This window comes from Salmo salar, chromosome ssa24, assembly GCF_905237065.1.
Source record: "Salmo salar chromosome ssa24, Ssal_v3.1, whole genome shotgun sequence".
Classification (NCBI taxonomy): Eukaryota; Metazoa; Chordata; class Actinopteri; order Salmoniformes; family Salmonidae; genus Salmo; species Salmo salar.
The window spans coordinates 18751457-18765285 of record NC_059465.1 but is presented as its reverse complement, the minus strand read 5'-3'; the positions used below and the strand labels follow the sequence as shown (position 1 = coordinate 18765285).

The 13829-nt window shown below is 43.7% G+C and overlaps 1 protein-coding gene across 2 annotated transcripts in view; it reads right to left on the bottom strand.

Annotated features, from left to right (window-relative positions):
- Nucleotides 1-13829, bottom strand: part of LOC106585622 (phosphatidylinositol transfer protein beta isoform) — a 48793-nt gene that overhangs the window by 17368 nt on the left and 17596 nt on the right. For both annotated transcript variants that reach the window (XM_014172038.2, XM_014172039.2), the window contains exons 3-7: nucleotides 8676-8821; nucleotides 8380-8471; nucleotides 8130-8137; nucleotides 7517-7591; nucleotides 7282-7365 (exon numbers count right to left, since the gene is read on the bottom strand). In XM_014172038.2, the coding sequence (XP_014027513.2) occupies nucleotides 7282-7365; nucleotides 7517-7591; nucleotides 8130-8137; nucleotides 8380-8471; nucleotides 8676-8821 (405 nt within the window). The remainder of the gene's footprint in view (nucleotides 1-7281; nucleotides 7366-7516; nucleotides 7592-8129; nucleotides 8138-8379; nucleotides 8472-8675; nucleotides 8822-13829) is intronic.

The window sequence follows — 13829 nt, the reverse complement described above, 5'->3', positions numbered from 1 at the left end:
TCTACTCCGATAATTAATCCACACATTAAACGGTCAACCGAATCGTTTCTAGTCATCTCTCCTCCTTCCAGGCTTTTTCATCGTTGAACTTATATGGCGATTGGCATCTAAACTTTCATAGTATTACTACACCGACCGGCAACACAGTTCGTCTTTCAATCATCCACGTGGGTATAACCAATGAGGAGATGGCACGTGGGTACCTGCTTCTATAAACCAATGAGGAGATGGGAGAGGCAGGACTTGCAGCGCGATCTGCGTCAGAAACAGAAATTACTTCTATTTTACCCCTTGGCAATGCAGACGCTCGTTGACGCGAGCAGTGAGGGTGCAATAATTGAATAACAGATATCTACATTTATTTTACAACGCTCGCACATGCGACGTGTCTGGTCAGCCTGTTAGCCAACTACGAGATAGTGGTTATATGCTTGACAAACATACATTTTTGGAAAATGTATTTGGCAGTTGGTTCTCCATTTTCACCCTAACCTTTTTCATCACATCAGCGGTATCTGCTCTGACCTCAAAATGAATGCATGGTACACAAAATGCATGCTGGTTGGCAGGTCTGCATAAGTCATACTGGGCCCTCTAAAGCACCTCTAGCCCATGGGTCTGAGAGTTGGCCCCTGCACTAATGCTGCTCTCTGGGCAGAGGGGCTAGGGGACTACCATGAGAGGGGCCAGGGTCTCCTAGGCTAGGTCTACCCTCCACAGCCCCGGCCCCAGGCTGCAGCACCAAAGCCCAGCCCTGTGCCCTCCACCATGCACCCTGTCTGGGCTGGGCTGAGCTAGGTAGGAACTTGTTGATGCCACCAGCAAATGGCTATGCTGACAATATAGATGGCAGAAGGGCACAGACTGGTGCCAGTGTGTGTAGAAGACTGTGTACCTGTGTCTGATGGCATGCATAACTGCTCCCCAGACAGACACAGGGCCAGGCTGAGGAGAGACTGCTCCCCCAGACAGACACAGGGCCAGGCTGAGGAGAGACTGCTCCCCCAGACAGACACAGGGCCAGGCTGAGGAGAGACTGCTCCCCCAGACAGACACAGGGCCAGGCTGAGGAGAGACTGCTCCCCCAGACAGACACAGGGCCATCTTCCTCAAGTCTTGTGACACACTGTGTATCACAATGCTGAGATCCCAGCTGGAATAATACACCAAAACACAGGCACTAAACCCATTCACTACCACAGTCAAACATACAGCTCAAACTAACTCTCTAGTGCAGCAGGAGAGTAGACCCACACACTCTAGTAGCATAATACACAAGTACGATAAGGCTTTGCTGTACCGTTGTTCATTAAGGCTGTATCTCAAATTGGGCTCGAGCGCCTTAACGGCACCTCCAAGTTTTTGGGAACTGCGTACCGGCTCCTCTACAAAACAAAGTGGCCGGTCGAAAAAAGGTTGATCAAAGCAGAATAAAAGGCAGGATCTGCATTGAATAGGAATGGAGAGTGGGCATTCACATCTGTAAATCCAGTCTATACGTGCCAGTAGACAATTTGTGAGGGAATGCGCCGATTGAGAATGTGCCAGCCTGAATGTGCAGAATACAGTGTTGCAAAACATAACTAGCCTCACTACACGACATCTCGCTAGTAATTTAAAGTATTATGTTGTTCGACAGGCACTGTTGAGAGACATACAACACCATTATTGGAAAGCTGGTATTCCCCTCTTACTAAACAGTAGGCTAGCCATGTAACTCCGACAACGTTAAAAATATTCTAAGAAGTCTAATTAACAAATAACTTCCATGCTGTGCATAGATCTCCCCTGAAACAATAATGTTTTAGCCTTAAGGTTATAGATAAACATGTTTTCGCTACCTTGCTTTGAAGTAGCTTACCTTATCATCCCTGATTCATTTAATGAGGGAATAATTGTATTAAGACAAAAGTATTTAGTTGTGTTGCAATATGTTATTTAAGGGTGGCCAACCATCCTCCAGGAGAGCTACTGGGTGTGCGGGCTTTTGTTCCAGCCCTGCTCTAACACACCACATTGTAGCTGCAAAAATCAGCTGCTCACACAGAACCTTGATAAGCAGACACGGTGTGTTTCAAGGCTTGATCAAAAGCCTGAACAACCAGTAGCCCTACAAACGGAGGGTTGACCATGTGTTTTATACAGAAGCCTAAACAGCACATTTATTCTACTTTGTGAGTGGTTAAGTGCCTTGATCAAGGGCATAACAGCAGGAGGTCGAAGGCCTACATGGGATCAGAGACCAGCAGCCTTCTAGTGTCAATACCCAGGGATGCAAACTAGGTAACCTATGTGATCCATGTAGATCCGATGAGAAAAGTTATATTGTGGGGGGGGGGTTTGGATCACTACTGGCTGTAAGAGAACGAGTGATGCGCATTTGGAGCAATACTGGCTGTATCATCTAAGGCTCAGGCCTGGGATCAGCCAGTCCTTCACATAACAGAATGCAGCACGTGACTGAAGAGAGAAGCGACAACCAACTTGCTTGTTACAGAATCAGCGCGCGCTCTGAAAAGACAGCGGAGAGTGGACAGACAGTTTGCCAGTTACTGCAGCAGCGCGTCAAATCAAATGTTATCGGTCACATACACATGGTTAGCAGATGTTAATGCGAGTGTAGCGAAATGATTGTGCTTCTAGTTCCGACAGTGCAGTAATATCTAACAAGTAATCTAACAATTTCCCAACAACTACCTTATGCACACACAAGTGTAAAGGGATGAATAAGAATATGTACATATAAATATATGGATGAGCGATGGCCGTGCAGCATAGGCAAGATGCAGTAGATTGTACAGAGTACAGTATATGCATATGAGATGAGTAATGTAGGGTATGTAAACATTATATAAAGTGGCATTGTTTAAAGTGAATAGAGATACATTTATTACATCCAATTATTAAAGTGGCTAGAGATTTGAGTCTGCGTCCCCTGAATGACAACGAAGAGGTAGGTGAGAAGCCTGGAGACAAAGGTGATAAAGCGTACTTCATAAGCTGTAACTGAAAAACAAACCAACATTTGGAAATTTTGAGGTGAGGGAGAAAGTGTGGTGGAACAAGAACTTAAGTATCTTGCTACAATAGCTGAATTCTCCGTTAGCTAGCCAGGGAAATGTTCAGCAACATTAGCTGATCAAATAATTGAGTTGATGGTGTGAAAATTAGCTGGCTAACAAAGTCAGACAGCTAAATAGCTAACGTTACAACATCAGATGAGGTAACGTTAGCTCGAGGAACCAATTAGCTATAGTATTAACTGAGAATTCGATCAAGCCTTGCCGTTCCTCATGCTATAACGTTAGTTACTCACTGGACCCTGGCAATCCGTGTGAAATGTTAATTAGTTAGCTAACGAACTTACTATCTATCAACTAAATGTTTTCCCTCTGTGTGGTTAATTTTCAGAATGAGAGAATTAGGTGAAAATGAGGAGTTGCTTGTTAATCAAGTGGATTCAGGGATCAAGTGGAGCTGGGCCTGGCTTAAGCTGGATGCCACTATGGAGGTCAAAAGCAACACCACACACACTATCCCTCTTTCTCACTTGTTCAATAAGGTGGATAGAAAGAGGTATGCCAGGTGTACTCTGACTGAACGAGATAGATTATACCAACAAAGGGTGTTGTGCTCTGCTGGCACATTAATGTAGAACAGATTGTACACAGGCAGATTTTATTTTTGTTGCTATTAGGTTCACAAGAACCACTATTTTACACAGACTGATCATATTCTTCGTTGTATAAATAGTACACAGTTAAAACATTTCAACAAGGGATCCAGCCTAAAAGTCACTAGAAGTTAGCATTTTAAAGCTGATAAGTCACCTTTTTGGGCCCTTACCAGTTTGCATTACTACAATAGCACATTTATGCTAACTTTTTCCATGTAGGCTACATAGACGCCACCAATTATTAGTCATGGAAATCTGGTTAAAAGTCATGCAAAAGTCATGAAATGCCATCTGTCAAAACGTGTATAAACCCTGAACAGTGAATACTCAGAGGTCTCTCTAGCATAATGTCAATTGGTAATTCCCGTGAACATAGTCTAATGGACCGACTTGGAAAAGACAGCTCCTGCACCTCATTCATCCCAAAAATCAACCACTCTTCTCAAATAGATCAACGGTCCTAAATTTCATGTGGTACTCCTAACCTTTGAAAGATGGGAGCCCTGCATACACTTAACGGTCTCACAGTCCTCTTCTGGTTGCATTATTTATCGTAAAGAGCTCAGGGACAGAAGTGCAAAGTCAACTAGGGCTGAGCAATATGACCTAAAAATCAAACCTAGATTTTTTTATTTTTTATAATTTTTTTTACTTATGGGCAATTCAAGATATATACTGCATCTCGATTTTAATGTTCTCTAAATAAGCAGTGTTGTAGAATTAAAGGTAAATTACACTGCATTTTGAACAGTCAGCAATAATCTAATGAATTTATATTTTATACCTAAATAGAGGCCTTCCACAACCATAAGTTTAACCTGCTTTTTTGTTGTTGTTGCAATAGTCACTGATCTGGCTTTTAAGTCCATGAAAAGGCCCTTTTTTTGTTACACATTTAACTAGAACCGTGCATAATGCACATTCACTAATAATGACCAACTTCTTATAGCAGGCATTAGGCTATAGAAAATTAACACTGGTCTCATCAACGATCGCTCAAGCCCACATGCTAGTTAATCTTTATATTTCTAGTTTAGCTGATTTGCTAGCTAACAAGGTTGAACAGTTGAATTGTTATGAACACACCCTTGTGTTTGTCTCTGTTTGAACAGCATGCTAGCGTGTACACTTTGTTCAGAATTGATCAAATGTGCTTATTGCACATTTATAAAACAAACTAGACAGCTAGTATAAACAGTCTTTGGCTAAAATGCTGCTAGCAGTATGTGGTACTCCAAAAAGACAACGAGAACAAGTGGACATAAAGGCAAAAAAATACGAAAAATAAAACCTCGATTCTTGCAATACAGGATTTAGAATATCACGCAAAAACAGAAATTACAATTAATTTGATATATTGCCCAGCCCTAAAGTCAACTTAAAACTGTTGTGAAAAATAAAAATGAAACGCCTTTCAAATTACAAACAGCTCAAAGGCCCAGCAATTTTAAATAAATCATGATGCGCCTGCAGCTAAAAGCTGCTTTTCAGGGCTATCGGCCAACAGGAGGGAGCCAAACGAGCAGAATGGAAGAAACACACACTAATTTGGCTGTTTTAATGCTGAAAGCTCCATCACTATAACAATACACTGTGCTGCTCTAATGAGGTCTGTGAATCGATGTGCCTTACGCTGAGGAAGTGTGTGTGAGAGGGCCAGGCGTATGGAGCGCCGTGAGCCTTAATTACACTAACAAACTCATCTGTGGTCCCTTGGCAGGCCAGGCCCTGCAGCCTTGCCTGAGGCACAAACCTGATAGGGCCCTCAGACAACTCCTCCAGCAAGGCAAACACGTCCGCCTTGTTAGACACCTACCGCAAGCACACACTGCTCGGGCAAATAACCACATGCACTCGTACAGCACAAAATGCGTGCACACACACAAACTCAGTGAAGTGAGGCAATGCCATGCCAAACAATAGCAATAAACTACCATGAGCATTGGTACTAGGAACCTTATGGATTTGAAAGGAAGATGTACTGAGAAATGATACCAATATTAAGTTATAATTACAGAGCTTCCAACACCATACTGATGAGGGGTTTCAGAACCTGCAGAGGAAAAACAACGCACCATTGTTCCACCTGGCAGCTGACAAGGAATACAACATTCTCAATAACCGTTTAAAAGGAACGTGTGCATGCAGTTTTTTTGTCCCATCTGAGTAGACCTAAAATTATATTTATCTTACATCTAATGGGATTAGATATTATTATACTAAGTAGGAAGATTGCTGTGCAATGCACAGGTCTCTCCACATGATGGTGCCAAACAGGGTACTAGCCAGGGCTTTAAGTCTAAGTCTTTACTGAAGACATATCTCTTCAGTAGGTCCTATGATTAAGTGTAGTCTGGCCCAGGGGTGTGAAGGTGAACGGAAAGGCTGGAGCAACGAACCGCCCTTGCTGTCTCTGCCTGGCCGGTTTCCCCTCTTTCCACTGGGATTCTCTGCCTCTACCCCTATTACGGGGGCTGAGTCACTGGCTTACTGGTGTTCTTCCATGCCGTCCCTGGGAGGGGTGCGTCACTTGAGTGGGTTGAGTCACTGACGTGGTCTTCCTGTCTGGGTTGGTGACCCCCCTTGGTCTGTGCCGTGGCGGAGATCTTTGTGGGCTATACTCAGCCTTGTCCCGGGATGGTATGTTGGTGGTTGGAGATATCCCTCCAGTGGTGTGGAGGCTGTGCTTTGGCAAAGTGGGTGGGGTTATATCCTACCTGTTTGGCCCTGTCCGGGGGTTTCATCGGATGGGGCCACAGTGTCTCCTGACCCCTCCTGTCTCAGCCTCCAGTATCTATGCTTCAGTAGTTTATGTGTCGGGGGGCTAGGGTCAGTCTGTTATATCTGGAGTATTTCTCCTGTCTTATCCGGTGTCCTGTGTGAATTTAAATATGCTCTCTCTAATTCTCTCTTTCTCTTGGAGGAGCTGAGCCCTAGGACCATGCCTCAGGACTACCTGGCTTGATGACTCCTTGCTGTCCCCAGTTCACCTGGCCGTGCTGCTGCTCCAGTTCCAACTGTTCTGCCTGCAGCTATGGAACCCTGACCTGTTCACCGGACGTGCTACCTGTCCCAGACCTGTTGTCCCAGACCTTCTGGAACCCTGACCTATTCACCGGATGTGCTACCTGTCCCAGACCTGCTGTTTTCAACTCTCTAGAGACAGCAGGAGCGGTAGAGATACTCTCAAAGATCGGCTATGAAAAAGCCAACTGACACTTACTCTTGTGTTACTGACTTGTTGCACCCACGACAACTACTATGATTATTATTATTTGACAATGCTGGTCATTTATGAACATTTGAACATCTAGGCCATGTGCCGTTATAATCTCCACCCAGCACAGCCAGAAGAGGACTGGCCACCCCTCATAGCCTGGTTCCTCTCTAGGTTTCTTCCTAGGTTCTGGCCTTTCTAGGGAGTTTTTCCTAGCCACTGTGCTTCTACACCTGCATTGCTTGCTGTTTGGGGTTTTAGGCTGGGTTTCTGTACAGCACTTTGTGATATCAGCTGATGTAAGAAGGGCTATATAAATACATTTGATTTGATTTTGATATTGATGTGGGACTGTGGCATGACGGCAGTATCAGAAAGGAGTACTTACAGCAGGGGCCACTTGTTCCCCATCTGCGATGTCAATGGGAACAACCTCCACACTCTTCCATGTGGGCACATCCAGCTTGTGCACCTGCCAATCAAAGCCAGGCATGAGCATGACAGCAAAGCTTCATCGGAGACACATTCACAGACAGTCATCAGTGACCTTTACAGTGAGATTTTTAGAAAAGAGAAAATTGTAAATAATCTAATTTTGAACGCCATATAAAAAAGGTACTCACGTTTTCTACTGTACCAAGGTCAGGTTTGTGCCATGTCTCAATCTTAATGATGAAGTCATCTTTCATATACTCATTCTGAAGGAAGGAGGTTGAAAATCTTTACTGAATCCACAAACCCTCTAAACGAGAGATATTCAACTCTTACCCTATGAGGTCAGGAGCCTGCTGGTTTTCTGTTTAACCTGATAATTAATTGCACCCACCTGGTGTCCCAGGTCTAAATCAGTCCCTGATTAGAAGGGAACTATGAAAACAATCTGTGGAACTGGCTGAGGTTTTTGAGTTTGAGAGCTCTAAACCTAGTAGATTTACATTACTAGTAAAGGCCACAAGGGGGACCTCCAACCCCTGAATTCAACAACTACCTGGTGAAGCAATAGCATGGTAAATTCAAACCATACAATTTCCCCATAAATAAATCAAAACAAACATTTTTGGCTTATTTGCTACATTCTTTATAATTGTTGACAAGTTCGCTTCACGAAAACTGACGCATGCCACATTCACACAGACAAACAAGTAACTACCCAACTATACACACATGCACAAACAATTACCATCCAAACAGACAGTGAGATAATCTAACACAACAGGGTCATTTGAGGCTACTCACCGTTACAACTGGATCCAGACGAAGCATGAGAAGACCAAAAAACAAAATGTTAGATAGAAATCCAAGCCCAAAAGAAGAAAGAAATCATACAACTCATGTAAATAATAAATTGGTTCCAGCAACAATGAGTTAATTTAAAACGTTTCCATTTCTCAAAAAAAGTAAAAAAATAAATAAAGGCTTGGGTGGTCACAAGGTGCAGGTGGGGGGAGAAGAGGTAAGAGTTCAGGCAGAAGAAGAGGGGACTCACTGGTTCGGCAGTAAGGGTAAGCATTCCAGGCCTTTTCATGGAAGACCAGGGAGCCCTCAGGAGCTATCATCTTGACAAACGCTGGGACTTTACTGTGGAAGCGAGGGGATATAGATGGATACACACACTAAAACACACTTGAGTCATACAATGAGATATCTTAATGTCATTGTCTTGAAGGCCTCTATAAAAAATTAAAAAAGATACTACAAACCTACTGTAACACAGAATGACTACACTTCCACCTGCTGGCGAGATAGTGATGGTGCACTAGGAACAGTGTGGGGGTGTGTTACCTCTTCAGATGGTAGATTTTGTGTGTGTACTGTCCTTTCTCGCCCTCCTTCTCATAGGGTTCATTCTTAAGGACCTCAATGCCCTCTCCTCCACCCGTCTCATTCTTACTGGCCTCTGCTACAGAGTACAACTGACCCACTTGATACTGAAACACAAAACACACACACTGTTAACACAACATTATATAATACAACAAATACTTGCTCTCATGAAGGTAACAACAACATGGATAGCAACTAAAAACTCATGGAATCAACACAGTCCAAAACAAATATCATATGACAGAGGGTGAGCATGTTGAATAAGAGCTTGACTACAAGCATGGCAGTGTCCAGCATCATCCAGAACAAGCGGGGCATGCTGCAGAGCTGGGTGATATGGACAACCATTTTATTATCCTTTAAACTACTAGATTGTAGCCATCAAATTGTCCCAATAACAGTCACCAATATTTGCAAACTTTCATTTCAAACTTCACATTTCTCCAGTATAGGCAACTTATCCTAATGAACGATATCAGAAAAACACCTGCGACAGTCAGACAGGTATCTGCTACCAAACGGCAAGCGGTACCGGAGCACCAAATCTAGATCCAAGAGGCTCCTAAATAGCTTCTACCCCCAAGCCATAAGAACAGCTAATCAAATGGCTACCCAGACTATTTGCATTGAGCCCACCCCACAGAACAATGATGCTACTCTGTTATTATATATGCATAGTCACTTTAATAACTACATGTACATATTACCTCAATTACCTCCACACCGGTGCCCCCGCACATTGACTCTGTACCGGTACCCCCTGTATATAGCCCTGCTATTGTTATTTACTGCTGCTCCTTAAATCATGTTATTCTCATCTCTTAATACCAAAAAAAGTTTCTTAAAACTGCATTGTTGGTTAAGGGCTTGTAAGTAAGAATTTCACTGTAAAGTCTACACCTGTTGTATTTGGTGCATGTGACAAATACAATTTGATTTGGCAAGTGCTCGTTGTTGATCATTTTGGTTTCCCCCCAGCTCTAGCATGCATGGTTATCAAAGTAGAGATATGCTACTAGCCGCCCCACAATAGACCTACAGAGAGCCACTCTTTACTAATTGGTTCTAATAGGATTAAGGGGCAGTGAAAACAGCTACAGTGGGGGCCTACAGCACTGGAGGGTCCACATGGCTGACTGTGCTACTGTGTGTGTGTGTACAAAGAGATTGCAAGTGTCATCTACAGGGACTATAAAACACATGCATGCATCCAATGTACGTTGATGCAACGAATATTGTACAATCAATAACTTTCTGTTATTGTATGCATTGTCTCTTTGGCCTACACTTGCTCGTTGTGGTAAACAGGCTAATTGTCCAGAGAACAGAGCACTGATCAAACGAGTTCTACTGCCCGTGTCATTCATCTGTTCTGGGCTCTGGAGAGGACAAAACTTTGGTTCCTTTCACAGCCAAAGGCAATCTCACATGCATGAGCACAGCCAGTCACACACACAGAACATTAACAAACAGAGCCCCGGGTTAAACGATGCACACAAATTGTCCCAAATTAGACAAAGGAATTTAAACAAAGCACTCAACTACAGTCAATCACTGTTCATAAACATTTGTGCAATTAATGCAACAAATCATTGATGAGAATGCTGCAGGGATGTTTGTGCTGTTCTTGTACTGTGGATACTAAGCCTGGATCAGATCAACTCTCCACTATGCCAAGTCAGGCCTATTATTGAAATGAGCAGTACACCGAGGTCATGGTTTGATTTAGGCCTGTCAAAGCAGGAAGGATTGTTTTTGCTTTGATATTTTTATCATCTACCTGTATTGTGGTGGACCAGCCCAACCCTGGATCGCACACTTTCATCAGAATCACACGTCATCCTATAAAATGAACCACCCACATACAGCTGGACCAAGAACCCAGCTCATCATTCCAGGAAGTTTCTGGCTTTACTATAATCTGGGCCTCTGTGCATACACGCACTTCATTGCCATATAAGGACACTGAGTCAAAGTTCCGTAACAGTAACCACACACACGAGAGAAAACAGCACAGCCTTGTGTAACTCTCTCTGTAGTGAGGACGATATAGAAGTATGGCAATGGAAAACACAAGCCATGGAGTTGTATCATGGTGCGCGTGTGTTATTCCTTGGGTCGGCTAAACACATCCACACAACTGTTACCAAAGCAGATTGAGATATGGCGCCAGAGGGATTGGCCGCCGTCTTACGGGCTCCTGACCAATTGTGCGGTTTAAAATAAATAAATAAATAGTACATGTTTTGCCATTGTTTATGACCGAAAATAAACCGAAAAAAGCTCCTGGACATCAGAACAGCGATTACTCACCACGAACTGGACGAGGACTTTTTCCTTTAATGAGTCGGACGCAAAGGATATACCGCTCCTCCCGGACCAGGCCCAAATCCTCGTCATTCGTATGAAGAGGAGATGCCGTTACAGAGGTTGGAGAGCCAGATGCTTGGCGAGACTGCATCAGCGAGTGGATAAGGCAGTTATACCCTCCGTTCTACTGGCGAACACGCAATCACAGGAGAATAAACTGGATGAGCTCCGTTCAACACTATCCTATCAACAGGACATTAAAAACTGTAATATCATGTTTCACCGAGTCATGGCTGAACAAGGACAATATACCAGTTAGCTGGGTTCTCCGTGCGTCGGTAAGACAGAACAGCAGCATCCGGTAAGATCAGGCGGGAGGGTGGTGTGTGTCTCTCCACAAAAGCTGGTGCGCAATCTCTAATATTAAGTCCCGAGGTTTTGCTCACATGAGTATCTCATAAGCTGTAGACCACACCATTTACCAAGAGTTATCTATATTCTTCAAAGCTGTCTATTTACCACCACAAACCAATGTTGGCACTAAGACAGCACTCAACGAGCTGTATAAGGCCATAATCAAACAAAATGCTCATCCAGAGGCAGCACTCCAAGTGGCCTGGGACTTTAAAGCAGGACAACCGAAATCTGTTTTTACCACATTTCTACCAGCATGTCACATGTGCAACTAAATAAAGAAAATAAATATAAACTCTGCAAAAAATAAAATAATTAAAAAAAGAGACGTCCTCTGACTGTCAACTGCGTTTATTTTCAGCAAACTTAACATGTGTAAATATTTGTAGGAACATAAGATTCAACAGACAAACTGAACAAGTTCCACAGACATGTAACTAACAGAAATTGAATAATGTGTCCCTGGGGGGGGGATCAAAATCAAAAGTAATAGTCAGTATCTGGTGTGGCCACCAGCTGCATTAACCTCTCTTGGGTAGGGGGCAGTATTTTCACCTCCGGATGAAAAGCGTGCCCAAAGTAAACTGCCTGTTACTCAGGCCCAGAGGCTAGGATATGCATATAATTGGTAGATTTGGATAGAAAACACAAAAGTTTCTAAAACTGTTAAAATAATGTCTGAGTATAACAGAACTGATATGGCAGGCAAAATCCCGAGGACAAACCATCCAGGTGGGAAAAGAAATTGAGGTCATAAGATTTTCCAATGGTTTTCTATGGGATACCCTTACTATTAGGAACCTGGTTGCAGTTCCTATGGCTTCCACAAGACGTCAACAGTCTTTAGAAATTGTTCGATGTTATTCTTTTGAGAAATGAAGTAGTCCTCTTCATTGTAAGTGTCACTCCAGGTGGACTCTTACATTTACATTTAAGTCATTTAGCAGACGCTCTTATCCAGAGCGACTTACAAAATGGTGCATTCACCTTATGATATCCAGTGGAACAACCACTTTACAATAGTGCATCTAAATCTTTTAAGGAGGGGGGGGGGTTAGAAGGATTACTTTATCCTATCCTAGGTATTCCTTAAAGAGGTGGGGTTTCAGGTGTCTCCGGAAGGTGGTGATTGACTCCGCTGTCCTGGCGTCGTGAGGGAGCTTGTTCCACCATTGGGGTGCCAGAGCAGCGAACAGTTTTGACTGGGCTGAGCGGGAACTGTGCTTCCTCAGAGGTAGGGGGGCCAGCAGGCCAGAGGTGGATGAACGCAGTGCCCTTGTTTGGGTGTAGGGCCTGATCAGAGCCTGAAGGTATGGAGGTGCCGTTCCCTTCACAGCTCCGTAGGCAATCACCATGGTCTTGTAGCAGATGTGAGCTTCAACTGGAAGCCAGTGGAGAGAGCGGAGTGACGTGAGAGAACTTGGGAAGGTTGAACACCAGACGGGCTGCGGCGTTCTGGATGAGTTGTAGGGGTTTAATGGCACAGGCAGGGAGCCCAGCCAACAGCGAGTTGCAGTAATCCAGACGGGAGATGACAAGTGCCTGGATTAGGACCTGCGCCGCTTCCTGTGTGAGGCAGGGTCGTACTCTGCGAATGTTGTAGAGCATGTACCTACAGGATCGGGTCACCGCCTTGATGTTAGTGGAGAACGACAGGGTGTTGTCCAGGATCACGCCAAGGTTCTTAGCACTCTGGGAGGAGGACACAAGGGAGTTGTCAACCGTGATGGCGAGATCATGGAACGGGCAGTCCTTCCCCGGGAGGAAGAGCAGCTCCGTCCGACTCTTCTATTTTGGTGTGCATGAACTGGAGAACACTTCGTTATTTTTATCCGGTATTAGAAACAGTTTATTCCTTCTTAAATTTTATTGATTATTTACGTTTTAGGGTACCTGAGGTTGGATTAGGACCATTGTTTGAAATGTTTGGACCAAGTTTCCAGGTAACTTATTAGAAACTTTGAAGGCATGTTGGGCGAGTTGAAACCGGTGTATTTCTGAATCAAACGCTCCAAATAGATGGACATTTTTGGGTAACATAAAGGACATTATCATTCAAAAAGGTCAATTTGTGATTTTTCTGGGACATTTGAGTGCCAATTGAAGAAGATCTTCAAAAGGTAAGGCATTAATTATATCGCCATTTCTGACTTTTGTGGCGCACCTGCCTGGTTGAAATATGATTCATGTGTTTGTATGCGGGGCGCTGTCCTCAGATAATCGCATGGTTTGCTTTCGCCGTAAAGCCTTTTTGAAATCTGACACAGCGGCTGGATTAACAAGAAGTTAAGCTTTATTTTCATGTATAACACATAATCAAGAATGTTAAATATTTGAATTTCGCAGAAATGGCTCTAGCCCTCCGATCCAACAGGTCCCAGACGTGCT